This window comes from Aulonocara stuartgranti (genome assembly GCF_965226115.1).
Source record: "Aulonocara stuartgranti genome assembly, chromosome: 3".
In the NCBI taxonomy this organism is placed as follows: domain Eukaryota; kingdom Metazoa; phylum Chordata; class Actinopteri; order Cichliformes; family Cichlidae; genus Aulonocara; species Aulonocara stuartgranti.
In genome coordinates this window covers 55,455,111-55,482,184 of record NC_138941.1, presented here as the reverse complement: position 1 = coordinate 55,482,184, position 27,074 = coordinate 55,455,111, and the positions used below count along the sequence as shown (strand labels likewise).

The 27,074-nt window shown below is 41.5% G+C and overlaps 1 protein-coding gene and 1 long non-coding RNA gene across 2 annotated transcripts in view; one reads left to right on the top strand and one right to left on the bottom strand.

The window, feature by feature from the left end:
• The first annotated feature begins 6,776 nt into the window (after positions 1-6,776).
• On the top strand, positions 6,777-8,769 carry LOC309699838. Its single transcript, XR_014274502.1, has 2 exons — positions 6,777-6,811; positions 8,544-8,769. It is a non-coding gene; the product is annotated as an uncharacterized lncRNA (long non-coding RNA).
• Positions 7,467-27,074, bottom strand: part of LOC309699509 (tripartite motif-containing protein 16-like) — a gene marked incomplete at its 3' end in the record, with an annotated part of 68,326 nt that continues 48,718 nt past the window's right edge. Inside the window, exon 2 of the mRNA XM_082522560.1 lies at positions 7,467-8,401. Within this exon, the coding sequence (XP_082378686.1) occupies positions 8,234-8,401 (168 nt within the window). The remainder of the gene's footprint in view (positions 8,402-27,074) is intronic.

The following is a 27,074-nucleotide window of genomic DNA, read 5'->3' as shown; positions in this document are numbered from 1 at the left end:
TACGTCATCACCATGAGAGAGAGGTTGGAGAAAATGGCATCATTGATGCAAGACAACATGAAAGCTGCACAAAAACATCAAAAGACTTGGTATGATCAGAAGGCCAGGGATAGGGTCTTCCTTCCAGGTCAGAAAGTACTGTTATTGCTTCCCACTAGCGATAACAAGTTGCTGACAAAATGGCATGGACCATACGAGATCGTCAGACAAGTGAGTAAAGTCACTTATGAGCTGAATATGCCAGAAAGAGTTAAAAAATATCAGACATTTCACGTGAACTTGTTGAAGGAATTCCACAGCCGACAAGAGCCGGTCTATCAGTTACTGGTGCGTTCAGTTAAGGATGAGGAGGTGACTGAGAAGTTCTTTCCAACTAACATTCAAGTTTGTGCTTCAGTTGACCTTTCTCATTTGTCTCCTACTGAGCAGGCTGATATAAAACCACTCGTGGACCCACAGCTCTTTCGAGAGACACCAGGTTTCACATCACTGGTTCAGCATAAGATACGGGTGAAGGAGGATGCACCCGTTCGACAAAAGAGCTACAGAATTCCAGAACGGTTGGTGCCAGTGCTGCAGAAAGAAATAAAACTGATGTTGGACCTGGGAATCATTGAGGTGTCAAGTAGTGAGTGGTGCAGCCCGATTGTTTTGGTACCAAAGAAAGATGACACCCTGAGATTCTGTATTGATTTCAGATATTTGAATGCAGTATCCAAGTTTGATCCCTACCCAATGCCCAGGGTGGATGACCTGCTGGAGAGAGTTGGATCAGCAACGTACATTACAACACTTGATTTGTGTAAAGGATACTGGCAAGTGGCTTTGGCACCAGAAGCAAGAGAGCTGACAGCCTTCAAAACTCCGTTTGGTATGTACCAATTTAAAGTCATGCCATTTGGTCTTCAAGGTGCACCAGCGACATTCCAACGATTAATGGACCATGTACTGAGAGATGTGTCAGCATTCTCTGCAGCATATCTGGATGACGTGGTGGTGTACAGCCAGTCCTGGGAAGAGCATGTCATTCACCTACAGAAGGTGCTACACTCCATCAGAATGGCTGGACTGACTATCAATCCCAAGAAGTGCTCCATAGCCAAGAGAGAAGTGGAGTACTTGGGCTTTGTAGTTGGCTCTGGGAAGATAAAGCCGCAGGTTGGAAAGATTGAAGCAATTCAGTCCTTCCCAGTTCCGACAACAAAAAGGAAGGTGAGAGGTTTTCTGGGTCTAGTAGGCTGGTACCGGAAATTCATACCTTCTTTTGCAGAGCGATCCACTGTACTTAATAACCTCACAAAAGGCTCAGCCCCTAACAAAGTGCGTTGGACGGAAGACTGTGAGCAAGCATTCAGAGACCTCAAGGAAGCAGTTTGCACACATCCAGTTCTACACAGTCCAGACTTCAACAAGCCATTCATCTTGCAAACTGATGCTTCGGGAGTTGGCCTTGGTGCTGTCCTTCAGCAAGAGGTGGATGGTGAAAGAAGGCCTGTGGTGTTTCTGAGTCGGAAACTACTCGACAGGGAGACGAGGTATTCGACGGTAGAGAAAGAGTGCTTGGCCATGAAATGGGCTATTGAGGCCTTGAGGTATTATCTTCTGGGACGTCACTTCACTCTGGAGACTGATCATCGTGCCCTCCAGTGGTTGAACCGCATGAGGGATGCGAATGCCCGCATTGCAGGATGTTACCTGTCTCTGCAGCCTTATGACTTTACGGTCCAGTATAGGCCAGGGAAGTCAAATGTGGTTGCTGATTGTTTATCTAGGATGACAGAGGACTGAAGCACTTCGTGCTTAAGAGAGGGAGGAGGAAATGTAAGGAAGAGGACTCCCTTACTGCATTTATTTATATTGTATTGTCTGTATAGCACTTTAGAGCACACCTTTCACTTTATTAAAAGCACCTTATCAAGCACTTTATGAGCATTGCACTTTAAGCATGGATTTGCACACAAGAAGTTTAAATATTTATTGACTATTTATTGGGAATTTTAAAATCAGTTGGTGGCCTTGTTTCAGATCCTGCACAGCTGCTCCTCATCAAGGAATGTGGTGGTTGTCTGTCAGGAGAGAAGAATGGTGATTGAGATTGTGATTAAGGCTGACCAGTTTCTGGGTTTTTATAATATTGGGTTTTGTGTAACATTAAAGTGTGAAATATTTATTAATATGTAAATGTGAAGATGTATTTATGTATTTATTTATTCTTATTGATATATTGTATACTGTGGTGGAAGGTTGGGATTTAAGAATTTACCTGAGAGTGGAATAATGGTTAAGTCTGTGACAGCTGAACATATTTAAGGCTGCCAGTTGTCATTAGAGGATGGATTTTTGTGCTGTGAAGAAGCTCGACAAGTTAATTGTTTTAAGGAGAGCCATATAGCAAATAAATACTTTGTTCCACTACACTTGCCTTGGTCTGTCTCACTGTGTTTCCAGCCGCTAAGGGCTGCCCTGTTACAAAGAGGAAAAAGAAAATCACACCAGACAATATAAACCACATATTGTGGAATTTCTATCAACAACTAACAAACTAATGAAGTCAGCAGGGTCTCCATGATTGATAAAAAGATAAAGTCCAGCACAGAGCAGCTGAGTGCATATGGTCTGGACTCTGAAGAGTCATGGTTCAGCTGTAGAAAGACAAAATACCTGCCAAGTATTTTATGAATGTAACCAGTTTGAGACATTATGTGAGAAGAGCATAATAATTATCCATCCATCCGCTTCTCCTTTCCAGGGTCGCAGTGGGCACTGGAGCCTATCCCAGCTGTCATAGGGCAAGAGACAGGCTAACACATAGAGACACAGACAAACATTCACTCACAGATTCACACCTATGGGCAATTTAGATTGACCAATTAACCTATCCCCCCTATTGCATGTTTTTGGACTGTGGGAGGAAGCCGGAGTATCCGGGGAGAACCTGCACAAACACGGGGAGAACATGCAAACTCCACACAGAAAGCACCCGGCCTGATGGTGGAATTGAACTCAGGACTTTTTTGCTGTGCAGCAACAGTGCTAACCACCATGCCACCGTGCTGACCGCATAATAATTGTTTATTTAATAATCATTAATCAATTTAATTCAATTTTTTAATAAGCAAATGAACACAACAGCAGTTGCGTCATGGTGCTTTATGCAGGCCTGGGGATCTGAAGACCATTTAAAGGTTCCTGGATGAACACTTCTTGTTTTTTAGGAATTTAACTGAATTTTTAGGATTTTACTGTACTAATAAATTATGTTCGTGTGTTTTTGTAGATTTTTATTATTTTTATTAAAAAACTTGTGGTGAAAGCACCATGAGACTCATCGGTAGCAGAGTGTGAAATGCTTCCTGTTTCCCAGTTATTGATTGTAAATCTCTAAAATGGTCAGTAAATACAATCAGATGACACTGTGTTCAAAGAAGAGATTTAAGAAAGTTCAACAAATCAACCAAGTGAAAAATTCCACTTTAATTACCACAAGTCAAAGTGGACACAATTCTATCCCCAGAGACGAAACCAAGTGTTATACCAGGCAGTAAACATGTTTATTTAACCTTCAGACCGTATTATCATCAAACATTATATAGTGTTATTTACAGTGATTCATTTCCATGTACATTAGTTTCAGCCTCACCACCGTTGTTATGGAGGAGCAGTGGTGATGAGCTACTGGGTCTGCTGAGCTCTAAAACTAAAACTGGTACTCGGAACCTGAAGTTTGAACAGTGACGCAGCCACACAGCTTGTTATGTCCAGGCTAACAGTCCTCACAGCTGCAGAAAAAACAGCGAACATGTTCCCCTTGTGTGAATCTGTTGGACTGTTTCTTGTAAGTGAATTCAGTGCCTGAAGATGAACACTAACAGCTAAGTGTGATTTAATTAAGACAAACACTTACTGACTTTTGTAGATTCAGTTACTACGGCAACAGTCCCTCCTCCTCCCCCTCTGCCTGTTAGTGTTGAATTCAAAACAGCTTATCTGGCTCCCTCTGCTGGTTAAACTGTTGAACTACCACATTAACTTGTTACCAAAAAGTTGATTCTGTGACCTGTGAGGTCAGTTCCTTCATCATTAATATGCAATAATACTAATAATACCAATAATAACAACTTTTTCTAATGATTTTTCTTATCTCTATATTTAAAATATAGATATAATATGTATAATACAATATATATTACAAGTAAATAAAATAAATAAAATAAAATCATTTAAAGTAATTAAATATTTAGAATAATGATCATCTGAACCTTTGCATTAAGAAGTAAGAAGTCTTTTCATTTTTGTTGAATACCCCCGATTTAAAGCAACACTTACTGTTGGCTGCATTAGAAATTCCAGAGCATTCCTAATATTTTGGCCAGTCTATCACCATACATGAAGGGGAAATCATGTTAGTAACTCATTTCAACAAGAACCGGGCGCAGGGGCATGTTTATCACCTCTTTCTTTAGCAGTTGCTGTCGTTTTGAAAGCATGATTGGAGTGCTCCATATCATTTATTTCATTTAAGGTACGAGTTTCTGTTGGCCAGCAAGGTGTTGGTGGAAACTGTGCTACTGTAGGCCAAAGATGAAGCGAGATGAGAGGGGGAAGGCAGAGAGAGATGTTAAGGGAGCCTCCAGGCAGGCGGAAAGGAAGATGAGTCAATCAACATACTTAAGTTATCAGTTTTAAAACAACAATCAGTGATTGTTCTTTTTAAAAGCATTTGACAATAATTAAATGCTACACTTTAAAAATTAGCAGTGGCTCATGGTGAAAGCAGCCAATCATTTGACCTTAATCCTTGATTTGCTGTGTGACTGTAAGGTCTGGCTAATAGTTGTAGTTTCTGTTTATTGTTTTCGCTCAGCTTTTCAGCTCAATCTTTTCACCACTTCTTCCACACTGAACTTTTCCTACAAGCTGGGGATGGGCTGGTCAAGTTAAGAGATTTGATTGGGCAATCCAGTGTCAGCAATGAAAATGAATGAATGGGCTGCTGTGAGTGGTTGTACAGCTAGTGTGAGCCTTTCAGGCCTCCTCTGATAATTTCAATGACAGATGACGAATGAAATGAGACATCAAACATCAATGTCCTTTAATAATTACCACTGTGATCCAACTTTCCTGTCACTGGTTTAAAGGATTTCTCAAACCAGTTAATGAAGGTTTATATACACAACAGGTTACAATTGCACAAGTGCTGCTGATTGGCTGAGGAAGAATAAAGTAGTCATGGTAAATGGTAAATGGCCTGTATTTATATAGCGCTTTACTAGTCCCTAGGGACCCCAAAGCGCTTTACATATCCAGTCATCCACCCATTCACACACACATTCACACACTGGTGATGGCAAGCTACATTGTAGCCACAGCCACCCTGGGGCGCACTGACAGAGGCGAGGCTGCCGGACACTGGCGCCACCGGGCCCTCTGACCACCACCAGTAGGCAACGGGTGAAGTGTCTTGCCCAAGGACACAACGACCGAGACTGTCCAAGCCGGGGCTCGAACCCCGGTAAACTAATCACATGGCCAAGTTACTGTAAGATGACATAGCATCAAGATGCTACCCAAGACAACCCTGAGTGTCCAGACGATCTGATATCCTTGTGTTGGTGTTGTTCCCTCGTCATCATAAATAATGTTGTTCCAGGTTCAACATTGCAAGTGACCAATCACCTTCTCCTGACGTCATCCGCGACCTCGAAAAAAAACAAACGCCTTCAAAAAATCTACTTCACTTGCGAGAAGAGAAACCACCTCTGTAAGGACAATATGTATAATGCTTACCGTTTATTAAGAAAAAGTATCCTGAAATTCAAAGAATTCAAGTTCCTGGATCGGCGGACAGAAGAGGTTTCTCCATTTCTGTGTTAAAAGTGTGGACTTCAAACTACCACTTTTTAAATTGTGTTGATAGGTAACATAAAACCAGAGTTATGATTAAAAATATGCGCAATGTTTTTTTTCCTGAATACTAACGTTGTGTTTACAGCGGGAAGGGAAGCACTTGAAAGTATTCTCTGTTTGTGACAAAAAAAAACCCAGAAAGAAAAAACCTTGGCTTTCTATTAGTGGAAAAAAATTCTACTTTTTTATACTCGAGTTTAATGTTTTTGTCTGATTTGAGATCAATTGTTTTAATATAGTATTTCAAAATGAAAAAATAGCTGCAAATTTTGACATGTTAAGGTGTGCTGAAAAGAATGATACCAAACAAGACAAGATAAACGGTTTTTAAAGGTGAAATGTAGAAGTAAAATCCAAAGCAGACAAAAATACCTATTATACCTAGCATTTAGTCACTTTTATAAAGGTTTTTATGAACCCATAAATTGAGGGAAAAAATACTGGGCCAAGAATGGACCCCTGAGTCATTCCACATAAGAGCAGGGTTTTTATGAGGAAATTTGTACCCCAGCCTAACTGTAAAGTTGACTACTGTGCCATTTCAGTTCTGTGCTGTGCTTTATAACTTTAAATAATTTGTGATATTTTTTCTAATACAAGTTTCAACAGGACTTAAGTAAAAGGGAGTTTAGAAATCTGTCTACAGTTGGATAAAACTTTAGGAACAATATTTATGGTTAGCAGGAACAGTGTGAAGCCTTCTATAAATAACAGTGCATGAAATATCTTTCAATTTTCGAGAAGGAACAATGTCCTCGATTGATTGTGCATCGATCCATTGGTAATTCCTCAGGGCTCCACTAGAGGGATTCGCGCCTCTTGTCCTTCACTCTGTACAGACGAGTGAAAGCGAGCGCTTTGTGTCAGTATCATCATTCATCTCTCCTCGTTTCCCCTGTTTAAGGTAACTGCACGCACAGAACTCTGTGTATTACAGTTGACTATTAGCCCACCATCATTGTTTATTGTAAGGAAAGAGGTGACTTGTGGACAGTTTTTGCTGAGAAGTTTCAGGTGAACTCCGTTGCTGTTTAAGCTAGCTTTCACTGGTGTCCCGCCTTATTGAATGACAGTTTTTCTGCCACTATCTGTATTTAAGTTAACTACTGAAAGACATATACAGCGCATAAAGTATTATTTCATTACTGTTGAAAGTCAGAGAATGTGTCAGCTAACATATGTGAGTTAAAAAGATGTATTTACCTTATGTTACAGTTCAAGTTGTGCACCGTCTAAATACTCTCATAAGTTAAAACAGGGCAACTTAGTTTGGAAACTGTGGTCCTGAGACTGAGTGTATCCATGCAGAGAGAATATGGTTTGGGTTGTGTTGTTTTTGTAACACTCAATACAGACGAGTGAAAACGAGATCTGCGTGTCACTATCATTCATTCAGCTCTCATCATTATTTCCACTTTTTAAGGGCACAAAAATACCAGCAATCTTTACATAATGTTTTGTAAATTCGCACAAATGGGAATAATGGCGATAAATGTTTTTCAGTAACTAGTAATCTAACTAATTAGTATTTCTGTTGTTACAATGGTGTTGCTATTACTAACAAGAAAATGCAGTGCGGTCAACACACAGAGGGTTGAAGCTGTCTTTAGTTCACAAATATTTAAGAGAAACCGGCCAAATTATAAGCCTGAAGACAAGACGTTAATGAAGAACACAGATGTAAGAGCGGTCAGACTCAGGACAGATAACTGGCAAACTTTTATTATAACTCTGTATCTTGGAAGGACTGAAATAATGTTTCAGTATCTAACATTTGATCTGTGAGTTTATTCTCTCAAAACAATACTTTTATTGTTTTGACATTTACAAACTGAGGTTATTTTTTATTATGAATATGACCTTCTGAATTTACTGTTAAATAACTTTTTGGTGCCACTTTGACTTCTTTTTGATATATTTAACATTTAATTAGTACAAGAACAACATTTAAATGGCATATAAACATAATGTTAGGAAAATATAGAAAACGGATAACAAAAGGTCAAAGGAACATCTATTCAGTGTGACTGACAGGTGATCTCCGTGCAAAGTAAAAACAGCACAACTGTGAGCTCTCAGCAACTCCCATCTCAACAATGATGTAGACAAAAAAAAGTGGAAAATAAAACACACATTTTAACCAATTGTCCATCAGTGGCTTCTGTCTATTTCAGTGTAATGAACTCTGCAGTATCTTCATGATCCAAAAAATCAAGTCCAGCATAGAGCGGCTGAGTGAATGTGGTCTGGACTCTGTGGAGGAGAGTCATGGTTTCAGAGACGCTGTAGAAAGACAGAATACCTGCTCTGTGATCCAGGTACACTCCTACTCTGGAGGACCGAGGGCCTGAGAGGACAGTTTGGACTTCATTGTGCCAAAACTGAAAACCCTTTGAATCATAACGTAAAGACCAAGATTTGTCGTTGAATCCAAATTTACATTCATTTGAGCTCCCTGCTCTGCTGATATTCTTGTATGCAACTGCAACACCAACTCCTCCTCCTCTCCACCTCCCAGTAACAACGTCCAGTCAGACTCTCTCTACTCAGGACCTGAAGCCATCCGGTGAATCTGTCTGGATGATCAGAATAAGACTGTTTTTGTCTCATTATTGTTGCTTTTCTGTTCCCCTCAGATAATAACAGATGTCTGTTTGCTGTGTTTGGATCCAGTGAGATTTCATGTGAATATTTTAAGAATCCAGCTCTGGTCTTTGGCTCTGCTGGTGACAGTAAAACATCCACTTCAGCAACTCTCGGTGAGATATTCTTCTGTTCCTCTACTAACTCTGCTAACATAATGTTTTTCTCCAGGACAGGCTTTGGCATGAAGTTCGTCCTGCACTGAGGGCAGCTATGGATTCCCTTCCTGTCCTCTTCATCAAAGTGACTTTTGATACAGTTCATGCAGTAGCTGTGTCCACAGGGAATAGTCACCGGATCCTTCAGTAGATCCAAACAGCTTAAACAAGAAATGTTTTCTTCATCCATTTTAATTTCCTTCTGCGTCATTTCTCTTCTTAGTAAGAAAGACTTGCAGCTTTGTCTGTTGTAAAAGTGAAACTAGTCTGACCTCTGATCTAATCAACAGGAAATGGAGGCTGTCCGCTCTTACATGTGGGAGGGAACGAGGAGTGTCTACAAACATTGCAACAAACACTATTCAGAACAAGTCCTAGAACTAAATTTGTCACTGAAAGTTCAAAAACAACAAAAAACATATTTAGAACAATGCCTACAGCTACACAAGGCAACTCCAAAGACATTCTTTGTTTCTATTGTCGTCGTCCCCCCCCCCCCCCAGCATCGTAAGGGGAGATGACCCTTTGTGATCAGCAGGAAGTCACACAAACACCCACATCCACACACACTCACTCACGTGCACATACTGCAGGGGGATGCTGGTTCTTTGGAGTGGTGGTCTGAGACGAGGGCAGAGATGCTGCTCTGAGATCATCCCCTTGCTAGCAATAGGACACACCTCTCTGATTTCATTCAATTGTGCACAGTTATCTCTTCTGAATTCCCTTAATTCTCGGGGAAGGAAAGAGAAGAAATAAACAAAACCAACGAGTGGAAGAGGTAGAAGAAAGAATTGTGGATGTTGAAACCCAAGTACAAGCTAATGAGGAAGTAGTAACAGAGATGCTCAAACTGCATATTGAGATGGATGCCAAGCTAACAGACCTGGAGGGATGGTCTAGAAGAGAAAACATTCGAATATACGGTGTCAAGGAGGGGTCGGAAGACAATTCTACATCAATGGTCGTATTTGTGGAGAGTTTATTACGACAGAATCTGGAGTTGCTGGACTCCGCTGAGCTACGAGTGGAAAAAGCACATCACGCTTTGATGTCAAAACCACCGCCAGGAGCGACGCAACGGTCAATTGTTGTCAAACTGTCTAGTTCCAGAATGAAAGAAGAAATATTGAAATTGACCTGGCAGAAGCGTGGATTTGACTACCAAGGCAAGACAGTTAACTTGGATCATGATTATGCACCACAGATTTTAAAGCAGCGAAAGGAATACGCAGGGGTGAAATCTGTTTTAAAAGACAAGAAAATCCGATTCCAAACTCCTTTTCCAGCAAAGATGAGAGTTTTTTATACTGAGGGAACAGTGCTATACGGCTCGGTGGAGGAGGCAACAGATGACATGGTAAAGAGTGGATTCCCGGTGACGATCATCAAACGCCCGGAGACGCTTCTGGAACAGATCCGACGTTTATCGTGGTGCATAGAAAGGAAAACACGGAGCCAAGTAAATAAAGACCAGACCCGAGATTATAAGGAAAGACTCCGAGTAAGAATGAGTGGGACACCGAAAAATTGAGGAGTAAAGAGAACAGGTGGTGAGTTTAATGTAATTAAAATATCCTCTGAGGAAACTAACCTGGTAAAGACTTCTTATTTCGAAATAATATACTCAAGTGGCAATGCAGAAATTGAAAATAGGCGGATGTTTTACCTATGCTAGTAGAATGGACATTGGCCGGCTGGCAAAGGAAGGCCCTGTCTCACATAGAGGTGAGAGAGGCCCCCCCTCGAAGCCCCCTTCTTTATCGGGGCTTACTTAGGGTCATTGGAGACCCCACAGTTGGAAGTCTTTTTTTTCTTTCTTTTTTTTTTTTTTTGACCAAATAAAGTTCATTTCTGTAGCTGTTGTTTTATACAGCTTTAATGTTAATATTAATGTTTGCTTATGTATGTTTAGGGAGTGGTCTGATGGTACTTGTCAATGCTAAGGAGCTTGCAAAGAAAAGCATCTGGACTTCTTTAAGTTGCTTGAAGACGTTTCACCTCTCATCCGAGAAGCTTCTTCAGTTCTAAGGTCAAATGGTGGGGAGTCCCAGATTTAAGCCTAGTGGGAGTGACCCCCACAGAGGGACAAAAGGACCCCCTGATGATCCTCTAATCGCCTGAGCTAAGGTGTGAAACTGGGTGTGGGTCCCAATCAGCCAGGGTTTCGGGTGAGCTCATTGTGAAACCTGGCCCCACCTTATCATGCAAATTCCTGAGGTCAGATGGCCCAGGATGTGAGTGGGCATTAAGGCGTCTGGGGAGGGAACTCAAAACTGGATTATAGATGGCAGACAGTTGGTGTCGTAAACCACCGCCTCTGTTCAAGATGGTTGCTCACAGTGGACATAGATGGCTTCTTTCTTTTTGGTCCTTTTGTCCCTCTGTGGGGGGTTACTCCCACTAGGTTTAAATCTGGGACTCCCCACCATTTGATCTTAGAACTGAAGAAGCTTCTCGGATGAGAGGTGAAACGTCTTCAAGCAACTTAAAGAAGTCCAGATGCTTTTCTTTGCAAGCTCCTTTGACTACAATGACCTGGATGACTGAGAACCTTCACAGACATCTTGTCAATGCAAGATTAATTATATTCAAATAGTAAGGGTATGCTTAAAGATAAGGTAAAAATCATATCTGTTGGAAAGGCTGTCAGCTGAGTGGGGGAGCCCCCTTGTGGCGAGAGAGCACAGCTGCACTATTGAGGACATGTTCCAGTGATCAGAGTTTATTTGAGCTAACACAGGGCAAAAGCCACCTGGCAGACTGACTCAGCAGTGGATGTCTACACACGGTGTGAGTCGTGTGCGTCGCTAAAGAACTGTGAGTAGACGTGGAGCCCTACCTGGAAAGGACAGTTTTAGTCTTTTATGCCATTTGGACATTTAGTGGATGTAGGAGTGCAATGTGTATTGACCTGTTTGCTATGTGGCTAGTTCATGCTACTAATGCTACTTGTTATGCTACATACTTGCTAGCTGTAAGCTAAACCCATTTGGTGTTTTGTGATATATTGTTGTTGTGTGTATTGGCAGTCAGTGTCATGTACTGTAAGGCTTTGGGAGTAGTGTATGAAACTTGTGCATGTAGATCTTCATATAGGAATTCCCATTTGTAGTTCTGATTAGATTCGAAGAACGCTAATGAATCATAATTCATGACTTAGATGTTTATTCAGTATTCTGTATACGGACCAACTTATAAATAACACAATAAGAAATATAACAATAATAAAATAACACAAGTGTAACTTATAAATACATGTTCATATTTTTATTACACAATCATCCAGGTAAGTAAATTTTCAAAAGTTGATTTTGTTCATCTGAATGTTTTCAGTGGGAGAAATGTTTAGTCACTCATCCAAGTGACTTCTTCAGTCTCAGCTGACTGCAGGTTTCTCCAATCTTATAAACATGAAGGAAAGCTGTGCGTTAAACTGTGATTTAAACTCGATCTAACAGGATTTGATGAAATGAATGTTTCAAAGAGAGTTTTTCTCTCACCTGCAGCCATATTTCCTCCTGCTGCTCTTAAAAACCTTCAGGGCTTCTGATAGTCTGAGCTCTAACAGATCTTCAGGAGTGCTCACGCTGCTTTCAGGGAAAGGTGTCTGTTCTCTAACATATAGATGAGGCTGGTTATAGCTGCCATGAAGGAAGCTCACTGCTCTGCTGCTGATCATGACAGAATCCTTCTAAAAGCATCGAGGCTCAATTCACTTTCACGCTGAAACCCGTAAATCCAACAAACCAAAATCATTAAAACTAGCAAACTAATGCACTTATGTGCATATTTCCAGTGATGCACAAAACACTCATGAGAGCATGGCAGCTAAGGGCGGAGCCAGAAGAGGATTTAGTGGATGCAACACTGGCAACTGTGAGCTCCATGAAACCAGGATCATCTGCAGGATTTGGTGCTGCTGTGGAGGTCACAAAGAACACAAGGAAGGAGATAAAAAAGCGCAGAATGAGCGACGCAGGCCCAACAACACGAGTCAGATACTGAGGAGGAGACGATGCCAAACTTTTCCTGATGGGACTGAAAAGCATAGTTGTAGTAAAAATGAGCTCTGAGTTGTTGTGGATCTCAGTCTGACTATATTTCATTGTTCTGGAAGTTGCTCACAGACCAAGCACCAATCAGGAGAAGGAATAAGCTCCAGTTTAAAGGCTAAACAGCAGAGCTCTGAGAACACATGGACACCTTTCATCACTCATGTCAACAATCTGGATATAACAAGTTGTTAAATGCAGCTCTGAGCAGTAAAATGCATGTTTCTGATTGTCTTTATCATCTAATGAATTGATGCACTTTCCTGTTTCTTTTGGGTTAGAGTGACATTTGTTAAAATGAGGAGCAGCTTTTTTTTGTTCTGCTAATACAGTTTGATTATAGTGTAAATGTAGAAGATGTGGTGATTAATGGCTGTGTGCTGTTCACGTGGAATGACAACACTGTACAGTAATGTTTCCAACAGCAAACACAGCAAGTGTCGTCACACAGTGTGTGTTAGGTACACTATAGTGTATCAGCGGCTGCTTTGCACGTCATCACTACTAATGTGACACAGATTTCCTGTTTCTGGGATTCCTTGTTAATCCAGTTCCACACATGGCAAACATGGGAGAGCCGCCTGAACAGGACTAGACTGCATTTAAAGGAGGAGGTTACTGTTTGAGGTAAAGCTCCTGGACTCAGGGATGGGGGTGTAGACCAGCCTGACCAACGACAGATGCTGCTCAGGAGCTGGCAGCTCATGATCGTTGCTTCCTGTCGTGGCACTTGCTAAATTCCTGAGCTCAAAAGATTTCTTTCTATAAGTCTATGTTTAAGTCTAAGCAGGCACAGGCATGGCTAGCAGATAGAGTTCTGTAACCCTCTGCTTCATACTAACAAACATGGAACAAGTGCTTCAGAGCGCTGTCATCCACACAGTTCTGTGTTTCCATGATGACTTTGTTTGGTAGGACACACAAAAGTGTCTCTTCAGGTTTAATTTGTTCTTCTGATGGTGGAGTTCTTCACCTCTTTTTTCTACAGATGGATCAGCAAAGATCAGAGCCAGTGAGAGAGGGATTTGTTTGGATTAGAGAATCTTTTCCTCGCTGCTGTGCTGAATAAATATATGGAAGAGCAAAGTCATTCAGAAGGAGTTTTCTGTACATTGTGCATAACCCTGGTCAACATCTGTGTTTGGCCATCAGTCTAGCTCAGTAACTGTAGCCTAGCCTCTCAGATCACAGATGAACCCAGTGGAGATACAGCAGCAGTGCAGCTTAGAATCAGCACACGCCTCTGACCTTCCATCACATTCATACATGTGAAAGAGTTTGAAGGGTCAGCTTGTGCTGAGCAGCTTTTCCTGTGCACTCTGACTGAGTTAAGGGGCTCTTTGGGAATCTACAGTACTGTGCAAAAGTCTGGAGCCAGCCCTCATTTGTTTCTAGTCTGCTGTGAAATGCATGCAGTGAAATGTGCAAACACACATAGAAATACAGAAAATCAAAAGGCAGAAACAGTCAGTGTTTAGTTTTTTCACAGCCTGAACACTTACTGCCTGAACTCACAAACAAGAACTCTTTGTTTCTGTTTCTTTCACAGAGACTTGTTGATGCATGGCAGCTGTTATTTTTAGCATTTCTTGTGGATCCAACAAGAGAAATGGGAGCAAACGATGTGTTTCCATGACAGGCTGGTTGTAAATATGTTTAAATATGTCCACCTCATTTTTGTCAGTTAGCTTTTAATTCAGTTGTTGCATTTTAAAATATGTCCCTATAGTATGGAGCATGACACATGCAGCAGGCCAAACACGATTTGGAACACTTTAAACAGTGAAACAAATGATTACCACAAAAACTGAAAAATAAATGCTTATCTGGCATTATTTGCACTTGCAAATGATGATACAAAACGGTGGTCATATTAACATTATGCAATATAAATATTGCTGCTGATTTGTAAAGGATTTGTCTCTGATATTTAAAATATAAGCTGAGAAATAAAGGTGTGTTTAAGTGTGTATGGGCCGTATATGCCACATGCTGTTCTGCACTGGGTGTCCCATCTACACAGCAGGATGAGCTGCTGGCTCTAATACCCTTTCATTAATCATTGGACTAATTTGTTTTCACAGTGCTGCGCTGACAGGTTCTTATTATGGCACAGAGAGGCTAAAGGAGACTGTGTGCATGTGCGTCTGTGTGTGTGTTTGCACGTGTGCTTCCAAGAATGTGACAGAGAAAAAAAAGGCTGAGCTGGTCTTACAGTCTTCTGCTTTCAAATGGACATGAAGAACATATTTTGTTTTAGTATTGAAAAAAAAAGTCTTCAGCTACTCAAAAGTTGTCAAATGTTGCATAAATTATCTACTGGATGTGTGACTTGGGTATACACATTTGCGGTACTTTTGGTTGTTGTTGCATTGTGTGTGAGAACAGTACACCCAGCCCGTATGCTGGGACCTCAGGGAGGGGACGGAGCTGAGAAAGGTGATTTTTCTAATTCAGTGGAGGTTTAAATAAACAGTAAATATCAGAAAGATACGCAAAAGTTCTGAAAGGTTGATCTGTGGAGTTTACATTTACATGCTTACATTCCTCACAGTCTTAAAACTTCCTCACAAATCCTAAAAGTACAAAAAAGAAACCATATTAAGCAAAAACTGAACAAAATCATTAGAATCATTTATTTACAGGAGAAAAGAAAACAAAGGAAGAGAAGAGAAAAAAAAATGAAAAAAAGGGAAGAGGGGAGGAGAAAAAAAGGAAAAAGAAAATAAATAAATAAATAAATATGTCCACCTCCCCTGAAATCACAGCTCGGTGTGAATGGAGCTCTCTCTGACTGCTGACACTAACACTGTTATCAACAGTATGTTTTTACTTCAAATAAGTGCTTTCTATTGTATATAGAGACACAGAATGATAGAAAAACTGATTGGATTTCTTTATGGGATCATGTCTGTACTGGAGTTAAGAGGAAGCAGTCTGTTTCCTGAACCTGGTGGTTTGTGAGAAGTTGTATGGCAGATTTAAAGTAAATTAACCAAGAAAGTAAAAACAAAAATGATCCTGTGTTCCATGGAAAGAGACAGAAGGAAGTTTCACTTTTCACATCAGAGTCCGTTTGTCAGGAACTTGAAAGATGTTGTTTCTGCTCTGTGATGTTTGTACCAGATGTTCAACTCTTATTTTAGGACAAACTTTGATCACTCCTCTGTTTGAAGACAGATCCACATGAATATAGATTATTGATTGACTGAATCCACACTGGTTATCAGTCAGTAACTCTGCACTAAAGCATTTGTTACTGTGATAAAGTCTTTAAATCAATCTGTATGAAACTTTAGTCACTGATCAGTAATCTGATGGAACCAGGGGCGATTTTAACAACAAAAGTTTAGATAACCCCTCCCCCCTCCCAAAATGGTTTGTTCCAGCTCGCCTCTCCCCTGCCCTGGCTCTGGCACGGTTGCTGCCAGAGCAATAGTGGCTGAGACGCAGCGGAGCGGAGGTGTGAGTGCTGGCTTAAAACAGCACATGTTAGCTGCATTTAACCTTCAGTTACTCTTTATATAGTTAGGTCGGAGTCAGACCGTGTTTCTTTTTAACTGAAAAACATTACCCCAGGTAACCTGCAGGGTTGAAAACGTGTTTCCCGACAATGTTTGCTACAATCCGTCCTGATATGTAGTAAAATCAGCGATATTTGACCGTCCTGTTGCTCCCATTGAAATTTATACAGCCTATTTAAAATCTAAAACTTAACATCATCTGTACCTGTTTGAAATGTGATGAGAGAAGCTGGTTATTTTGTCATATGTGCCGATATTGAACCCAAGGTACTAACTAGCTGACTGGATTCCCATTAACCTTATAACTCCTGTTGTGTGTGTGTGTGTGTGTGTGTGTGTGTGTGCGTGTGTGTGTAACACACCCCAAGCAAGAGGGCGGCTGACAGATTATGTCTGGTTCTGAAAAAAACAGATAAATCATGAGATGGACGACAGGTAGTGTGTTTCCTCTCTCGCTTCTGCCAGATCTCTATTTAAACACATTCATGTGTTCACAACAGGTTGCAAAAACTTCTTAACATCTCTGTCTCACATTCCCAAAGCCCAAAATCAGAATAAACTAAAATAGTATAGTAATAGTATAAACAAAAATCTAAACAGTCATCTCTGTTGTTTGTTACTAAGAGCTATTAATCACGCTTTTTTCACACATCGTTTGATAAAGCAAACATTCCAGTACTGTACCATATACTAATGGCGTATCTGTGTAGTGGAAATCTCCACATCAACATTGCAGAGCGATTAGAATTATTATAGGTTATTACATTAACTTTAGACAATAACAGTGACAACACATCAAACTGTCTCTGCGAACACATTAACTCAAATATACGGGAGCCGCGGTGTACTTTTGTTACAAGAGGGTGCCTTACGTTTAGAAAACAACAAAGCTAACAGCTACTCTAGGATGTGGCGAGCTAAGCTAGCTCCCACTCTCGATCGTAACACATTTCAATGAGCAAAACAGACAAATACAGATCCCAGCAAAACAAACTGCTGGTCAGGTTTTACCCTTATTTGGTATGTAGATTATGTGGACCACATGTGTGGCCTTATTACTTACTAACCTGAAAAAAACAGATAAATCATGAGACGGACGACAGGTAGTGTGTTTCCTCTCTCGCTTCTGCCAGATCTGAAGACGAGCAGTAGCGTCACACTAAACCATCTCACTGGGGCGGAAGTGCCCCCTTGTGGCGTAACTAGGGATCGCACCACATGTTGGATCTCCAACAAAATCACAAGATTAAGGCCCTTCCTTAACAAAACTACACCTAAAAGCTTATTCAAGATACAAAAATTAAATCACATAATGTGACCACACATTACAGTGTGTCACACGCTCCCTGACAAAATAAGAATGGCTCCTGGCATTCAAACCTCAATTTTTCTCAAAAACATTGACACATACACTTATTCAATATAACAAAGGTGAAGGGAATCTCCGTCCATAGATAGAGCTTTCCTCCTAAGGCGTGAGCACCAATAAGCAGAGTTCATCCTTTAACATATAACAAAATTAAAATATTCTCATGCATGATCAACGGGCAATCACGGTACCGGCAGAGTACCGGGAGCAGTTTGGAAGAACAAGAAGACACAGAGACTGTTCTAGGTTGCTTTCCAAACAGACTCAAAGTTTATTATTTTTGTGTAACAGTTTTTATAGACAGACAACAAGCTTCAGTTTCAGACCCTGCCCACTGGGTGGGGCGGCGTCCTGACAGTTGAATTCCTTTGTTCAGCAAGGGCAATAAAAAAAACAGTCATAAAAAACAATAAATCTTTCAGAGATCTTCTACATCCTGAGTTCTGACACAAAAACCAGATGGTCTTCACACAAACATTTTGAGCAAGGTAAAAAGTGATTCGTTGGTGTTTTCCCTCCAACCTTAGCATCAACTTTCACACCATAAATCTTGAGTTGACAAGGCAAGAGAAAACATAAAGAGCTTTGTTAAGTTACAGAATCTTCAATCTAATATCGGTCCATTAAACACTAAACAGTTAGAATCCTTTAGTGATATAAGTTTGCACAGGGTAGAATACTACATGTAGTTATTTGCATTAGGAAATGTTTAACCATATATACCTAAAGGCACATAATCAATGATGTGTGATCTTTAGCTTCACTGAGGAATGCACTCAAGGAATGCACTCTGTCCCATGCCATGATTAATGGGCTATGCCTTTTCCCAAACCAGCAGGCCACAGGGAATTGCCCGTGAGGTCAAGAGGAGATGGAGTAAAGTTTAAACAAAGGGCATTGCAAAAACAGGATCCTTTGTATAATATCATCAAAACAATATCCTGTAAATGCTAACCGTAGTGCTAAAATTCACAACAGTTCCCTTCTTTTATTATCACACAATAATAACACAATATAAAGGCAAAATGTAATAACATAATCTGAAGGAAAACCATAAATAAGAAAACTTCATTCCCTTCTTTGATAGCGGAGTAATTCACAACCTAATGCTCAATATATATATCAGGATCATCATTGGCGACATCTGGCACATCATCTGGGTCAATTTGTGCCAATTGCAAATACATTGAGGTAGAAAAACCCTAAAAGTAATGCAATAAATGTGATGAAAGTGGCATTTCACAGGTTAAATCATCATGCACCCTCGAATGTTGCTGTCATCTTACTGCTCCTGTAACAAAAAACACATAGATTCATCCACCCTTTGTCCTGTCTAGGTGGAGATTAACTTTGAGTCGTGATCAAGTCTCGTCAGCTTTTACCAGTCGGTCAGTCAGTTTGTTTTTATTTTATTTCCATTCATACATTCATTCATTCTTTCTTTGTTTCTTTGTTTGTTTCTTTGTTTGCTGATAGTGGAACCTGTCGTCGCATTTTAGTTTCCACTCCCAGCAAAATGACATCATTTCAAAAAAAGAAAAAGAACTTTAGATAGGATTACATCGCTGAATCCAGTTTTAGGCTGGGACACTTATAATAAGTTGCTTTCTCCAGAACCCAATTTAATGTGGAGAAAACTCACTTGTCACAATTTTCTCGACGACGTGTAGCACTTTTAATTCCCGACGTGCGGATCTGCTTAAAGAAAAGAAAATAGACAAACAAAATCAGTGCCTGTTCAAAAGATAAAAATGAAAAATAACAAAGATTATCAAACAAAACTTTCAGTGCACTGTAAAAGTATCAAAATAAAAAGGCCTTGTTAAGTCATGACACAAACTCCTCATCAACTTCACAACAGGAGAAGAATCATCAGCTAGATTCACTCCAAATCAACCATCAGCTGCACAACACACAATATAACCCTAATGTCTTATTAGCTATGAGTTTAATCACCAGGTCTGTGCTCTTCACTCATTTAGGTCACAGATCTATTTTATTCAATTTTCACAAAAAAAGTTTGTTCTGACGTATTCAAAATTGTGTATCTAGATACAGAATTCACTCGCACATCAAAACAGGAAACTCAGTGTTTTAGAGTTTCCACTCAAACACATCTCATTCACTCGTGCTAAAATTCAGTCACATTTCATTAATCTAAAACCAATCAACTAATTTGCATATCAGCCACTAAGTTGACAGGACGACAGGAAAGCATGTTCAAAATATTATCACAAAAGACAATTTCCCTCATACAGTAAATTACTTGCTGCATTAATCAAGCAGGAAGCTTCTCCCAATTTACCATTTTAACACTAAATTTATTGCCTGGTCACTGATTTATCAAACCAGGATTTTTTTCCCCACAAAAGTTAAATTGTTGTCCTGCAACTTGGAGAGTCAATTTTTTTTAGGATAAATTCAGTATTTGATAACAAGTGTCTGCTAAATTGACACTATTTTAACACTGATGAAAGATAACAAACTAATTTTCATTGCATGGGTTTGTGTTATTAGGCAGGTCTAATGCATGTCTGTGGATCTGCATATCCAGCAGAGCATGTTCTTAAAGCTGCCTTTCCTACACACTTCTCTGCTATTATTTGCTCATTTCTTAACTAATGTGCTATGAGTCTTCATGAGTCATTTTGTGTTTGGAATTGTTAGTAAAGTTAATTCATGTCCTGCTTGTTTGTGTGATTTTGTATGTTTCTATTCTCGCAGTGTTTAAAACTCCGTCTCAATTTTCCACTTAAGCAGTCAGTTTTCTTTTCCCCAGGTTTGCTAACCCAAATTTTGATTACCCACATTTAATAACAAAATTTGTGTTCTCACCACTCTCATTCTATTGTCCTCTGATGCAGTTGCTGAAGTGCTGCTGCTGCCTTCTTGGGCGACTTCTAGCAGGTCCTGCCGGTTTCTTGGCTTTTTGGCCACGACGGGCGTCTTGGCTTTGGTCTCAGTAGCCTTGTTCATCTTGAAAGATCCGGAGGCCCCTGGTCTGTACCAGAGTGCCCTTCGCCACCAGGCTTTTGAAGGCGGTCTTGACACGGGCTTTGTTCTCGTCCACATCCAGAGCCTGCTTGAGAGCGGCCGCGGCACGCCGTTGCGCTCCTTGAAAGCGGCCACGGCTTTCACAATCAGCTCGCCCACGCTGGGGCCGACCTTCTTCGGCTTGGACCTCTGCACAGAGCGTGTTTATGATGGAGCTTTTCCGACCACAGCCGGCAGTCTAGCGCATCATTAAGGGTCCATTTCTGTCATGTAGCTATGGTCGCTAGCCACATGTGGCTTGCCGAGTCACTCAGTCCTTTCTGAACATGTTGACATGCTGCCGCCGCCGAACCTGGCCTCAGATCCAGCAAGCTCAGCGCGTTGATCTCCAAAAGGTCCCGAAAGCCAGAAAGACGTCAAATAAATGTCTCGTTCTAAGAGCTCAGACAAAAACTGCTCTTCACATCGCCATCTTGTTCGCCCCTCCGTGGAATTCATCCAATCAGATAGGAAGATAGGTTTTGCTTTTCTTCTTCTCTGGTGCTTTTTTTTTTAAGCTCGCCTCTGCAGCCTCTGCTCCGATACTGCCGCTGCTGATCAGGTTTTTTTTTTTTTTTTGTTCTTCAGGTGAGAGTGAAAGTTTTGAGACAGATCGTGAACAAAATAAGTCAGCCAGAAACTTGGCTTGAACGTTTCCAATTATTAAACTATTGTTTAACAACTATTGTTTAAATTTTCGTCCGACCGCCGCATGTGGAAAATTGATTCGGGTCTGCTTTTCACCTGAAAGTGACAAACTAAAGACATGTTCATTATTATCATCACTGCTTAATCAACACACATCTCTCTCTCTGTTTGTATTTTTTTTTTTTTAAATAGCTGGTGATCTGCAGTATCACAGCTCTCACAATCAAAACAATTATTTTTACACAGCGCACAAAAACACCGTGACGTCAGACACATTCACACTCATTTTTTTCTTCTACGTAGAGTTTACACACTTGAAAGATGGCACATCTAAGGTTAATTTAATTATTTGCTAGCTTTCTCTGAGTGAGCAACTTCTCACTTTTTAACGTACGTTTCAAGACAACAGGCAACTTCCTGTGTCACTTTTTGGTGAGCAACTTCTCGCAAAACAACAGGCAACTTCCTGTGTCTTTCTGCTTTTAATTTACTTTTTTTTATTCACGGGGGCTAAGGAAAATCGTCAGTGTATCCCGTTTGGGCCACTAAGGAAACTTCGTCAGCATATCCCGTGTTTTTTTATGGGGACCAAGGAAAATCGTCAGTGTATCCCAAATCTGGGCCACTAAGGAAACTTCGTCGGCGTGTCCCATTTTTATGGATCGATCACTGAGAAAGGCATAAATACAGTCCTATATAAATATTAAAGACGTGTATTCTACCTTTTTCAGCCTGATCCCACTTCTGACACCAAATTGAAGGGAATCTCCGTCCATAGATAGAGCTTTCCTCCTAAGGCGTGAGCACCAATAAGCAGAGTTCATCCTTTAACATATAACAAAATTAAAATATTCTCATGCATGATCAACGGGCAATCACGGTACCGGCAGAGTACCGGGAGCAGTTTGGAAGAACAAGAAGACACAGAGACTGTTCTAGGTTGCTTTCCAAACAGACTCAAAGTTTATTATTTTTGTGTAACAGTTTTTATAGACAGACAACAAGCTTCAGTTTCAGACCCTGCCCACTGGGTGGGGCGGCGTCCTGACAGTTGAATTCCTTTGTTCAGCAAGGGCAATAAAAAAAACACTCACAAAAAACAATAAATCTTTCAGAGATCTTCTACATCCTGAGTTCTGACACAAAAACCAGATGGTCTTCACACAAACATTTTGAGCAAGGTAAAAAGTGATTCGTTGGTGTTTTCCCTCCAACCTTAGCATCAACTTTCACACCATAAATCTTGAGTTGACAAGGCAAGAGAAAACATAAAGAGCTTTGTTAAGTTACAGAATTTTCAATCTAATATCGGTCCATTAAACACTAAACAGTTAGAATCCTTTAGTGATATAAGTTTGCACAGGGTAGAATACTACATGTAGTTATTTGCATTAGGAAATGTTTAACCATATATACTTAAAGGCACATAATCAATGATGTGTGATCTTTAGCTTCACTGAGGAATGCACTCAAGGAATGCACTCTGTCCCATGCCATGATTAATGGGCTATGCCTTTTCCCAAACCAGCAGGCCACAGGGAATTGCCCGTGAGGTCAAGAGGAGATGGAGTAAAGTTTAAACAAAGGGCATTGCAAAAACAGGATCCTTTGTATAATATCATCAAAACAATATCCTGTAAATGCTAACGTAGTGCTAAAATTCACAACAAAAGGTGTGTATATGTAAGGTGTGTAAGCATATGAAAGGTGAGGTGTAAGGCCTGTGGGTGTCGGAATATGATAAGGAACTGTCCATGGTGGCATGTAGGGTGAGGAGAGCGTTGCAACTGTAGGATGAGGCTGGTACGATGGTTCACCCAGTGTTTGGTATGTCAGCATCTGCCTTGGTTTCCTCTCCCTAGTCGACCTTCTCATGTCGCTAGTAGAACATCGTGGAGGCGTGCGTGCAGACAGTTCGTCCTCATTTGGAATTGACAGTTCATCATCTGCACTTTCTGATGGAACTGGGTCATGTAGTGAAAGCACCTCTGGAAAGTTGTCTCCTAGACTGACTTGATCTTGGCTGACTGGTCGGCCAATACAGCTTTCTTCCCTGACGGGTACCTTCGCATGACTGTTTTCTTCACCGGAGGCTGGGTGGGGCTGTTCTGCAGTAGATATCCTATGGTAAGTCTTTCCTTTGATGGGCTCTCTTTCTTCTACAGGAAGCCTCAACCAGAATTTTCCAGTACTCTCTTCAGAGTCTGAGTCACTTGTTTCAGTCTGTTGCCTTCTCCTGCCTCTGTCCCCTGGCAGGTTGTTTGATTTTGTTTGTCTCTTTGGTGTAGTTTCAGGAATGTGCTGTGGAGCCTCAACTGGTAAGTCATTCACAAGTAGTAACAAGTTACGGTGAAGCACTCTAGTCTTATCCTTATCTCCTGCTTCTCGGTAGACGACATTCACGGGGTTGTCAGCTACTTGTGCTTTGACTACGTAGATACTCTTTTCCCAGTATGACTTGAGTTTTCCAGGCCCACCTCTTTCACCAAGATTTCTAACGAGGACCCTGTCCCCAGGATGCAGGACGACACCCCTGAGTTTTTTGTCATAGTAGGATTTGCCTCGTGCGCTGGACAGTTTACTATTGTCACTGGCTATCTTGTACGCCTCAGTCATCTTTTCTGCCCACTTCTCAGCATAATGTTTGTGAGACACAGTTTTTTTTCTCCCCAACCAGGCCAAACAACAAGTCTATTGGGAGACGGGGGTGATGCCCATACAACAGAAAGTAAGGGGAATACCCTGTTGACTCATGCCGCGTACAATTGTAAGCGTGCACTGTTTGCTGAAGGTGATCTTTCCAGCATTGCTTTTCTTTGTCGCCGAGTGTCCTAAGCATCTGCAAGAGAGTCCGATTAAATCTCTCGGCAGGATTACATTGGGGGTGATACGGTGTGGTCCTTGAGTGTCCAATTCCAGCTTTCTCTCTTAAAGTCCGAAAGAGCTCGTTTTCAAACTCACGACCCTGATCGTGATGCAGCCTGCCGGGATATCCAAAACGCTGGATGAAATCACCAAAGATGCGCTCAGCTGCTGTCTTGCCTGACTTATTTTTGGTCGGGTATGCTTGAGCAAACCTTGTAAAATGATCTACTACAACCAGGATATATTCATATCCACCTCGGCTGGGCTCTAGGTGCAGGTAATCTATGCATACAAGATCCAAAGGTGAGTTTGAAGTGATTGTGCCCATTGGGGCACGGACATGTCCAACCGTTTCTTTTTTTTGTTTTATGCAGGGACACTTCCTTGTGACATAGTTTTCAACTTCCTGTTTCATAAATGGCCAGTAGAACCTCTCTCTAGCTAGGGCCAGTACTCGGTCAGTACCAATGTGTCCCATGTCGTCATGGAGGTATTTTAGTACCTTGGCCTTGTAAACTGCTGGGAGAACAAGTTGCTGTCTTTCAGTAGTACGTCGATACAAAAGTCCATTATCAAGGCACAGTTTGCTCCATTCATGAAGCAATCTCCTTGCAGCTTTACCTACTGTTTGTCGTATTTCGTTTGTCATTACAGCATTTGTCTCTTTTAGTCGAATGATTTCTCCCACTGCTGGGTCTTCCCTTTGAGCCTTCACCAACTCCTCACTGCTTATGGTTGGAAGTGAAGTTGGGGGGTCTTGGTTCGTGTTAGCAGTAAGAGCCAGGATGGCGACCCAAGCTACATCCTGTTCCTGGGCTGCTTTGGCCCCACCCCATGTGGTTTGCACAACTTCATGAGAGAGCCCCTCAGTACATGCTGTCACGTACTTCTCAATGTCAAGGGGCATGCGGGACAATGTGTCAGCATCTATATTTACCTTTCCTGGTCTGTATTTTATCTCAAACCGGAAATCTGACAACTCCCCAACCCAGCGATGCCCAACAGCATTAAGCTTAGCAGTGCTCATTATGTAAGTCAGAGGGTTGTTGTCAGTATAGATGGTGAAGTGTGGGGCATAATAGAGGTAGTCTCTAAACTTTTCACACACCACCCATTTAAGCGCCAGAAATTCTAATTTCCCACTGTGCAGGCAATAGTTTTTCTCGGCTGGAGACAGCGTTCTGGAGCCATACCCAATAACCCTTAGCTTACCATCTTGCTGCTGATAGAGTACAGCGCCAAGGCCTTGCTCTGAGGCATCTGTGTGTAGCAAGAAAGGTAAGTGGAAGTCTGGGTAGGCCAGGACTGGAGGGTTGGTGAGCATGTCAATGAGTTGCTCTAGTGCCCCCTGGTGTTCACCAGTCCACACCACAGGAGTATTGGAAGACAGCTGACTGCCTTTGGGGTTCCTCTGGTGAGGTGGTGCTCGTGACATGTCAGACTTGGCTTGGAGAAGCTCATACACAGGCTTTGCGATACGTGAGAAGTCCTGAATATAGCTACGGTAGTAGCTGAGGAAGCCCAGGAGCCGCCTCACATCGCCAACAGTCTGCGGTGTTTTGGCCCTGAGTGACTGCACAGCCTCTAGATCCTTTGGGTCAATTTGCACACCCTCTGCTGATACAAGGCGACCCAAATATCTTACTTGTCTGCGAAAGAGTTCACACTTTTCAGGCCTTAGCTTCACACCGTGATGCTGAAGTGCTTTCAAAACTTTGCGGACGCCCTCAACATGCTCCTCAAAGGTTTTGGCATAGCAGAGGATGTCATCTAGGTAGGGAATGCAACATTCATCCCTAAATGCATCCAGCATCTTCTCCATACTCCTCTGAAAGGCTGCAGGCGCATTGGAGAGGCCGAAGGGTATTCTGACCCACTCATACAACCCCCAGGGAGTTACAAAGGCTGTGAGATGCCTTGAGCCCTCTGCCATAAATCCCTGGTGGTACGCCTTTCCTTGGTCAAGAATACTGAACCAGCAGTGGCCCCCCAGCGTATCGTTCAGATCTTGGATACGGGGCAGTGGGTGCCTATCAGGTATGGTTTTCTGGTTTAGTAACTGGTAGTCGATGCACAGGCGTAATGTGCCATCCTTTTTGCGGACACATACAACAGGGGCAGCATAAGGAGATTTTGATTTGATTATCCAGCCCTTTGCTAGAAGGTCCTGGATGTACTCCTTTACTTCGTTGAATAATGGCTTTGGAACTGAGCTGTAGGCTTTTTGCACAGGGATGTCATCTTTAAGATTTAGTGACAGCTCTAGACTTGTAATACAGCCTATATCATTAGCATCCTTTGCAAAAGCAGCTGACTCCTCAAACAGCATTTTCTTTACAACTCCCTGCTGCTCCTCTGTGAGGTGATGTACATCAACGGGTGGATGCCACAATAGAGTGGAACAACTTGCAGTAGGTGGTGCAGTGGTAGGACTCTGAATCTCCAGGTCTCTGTTTGGGAGTGAGTCAGTCTCAACAATTTTCTTGATAGGCTGGATACTGCCAATCAAAGCTTTTCGAGGTAGAATAATGTCATGTTTTGTCTGGTTTCCTAAAGGCAAATTTACATGTGGAGTTCTGCCCATCTGAACTTCTAAGAGGCCCTCACCCACATCTAGCTGTTGTAACTGTGGGCAATTTTCCTCAGGTTCGAACAGCACTAGAGGGTCGCCAGAGTCAAACTGTGGTGGTACTTTACATTTTACCCAGGTTACGCTACCAGCTGGGATGACTTTGTCTTTCGGACCTGTTCTCAGGCACCCCTGAGCAGAAAAAAGTTTTTTTGTCTGCACAAAATGGACAATGGTCTTTGCTGTGTCATCAGGGATGGACATTGCACCACCTAGGAGGCGACTTAGAGTGGAAGCTAGCCT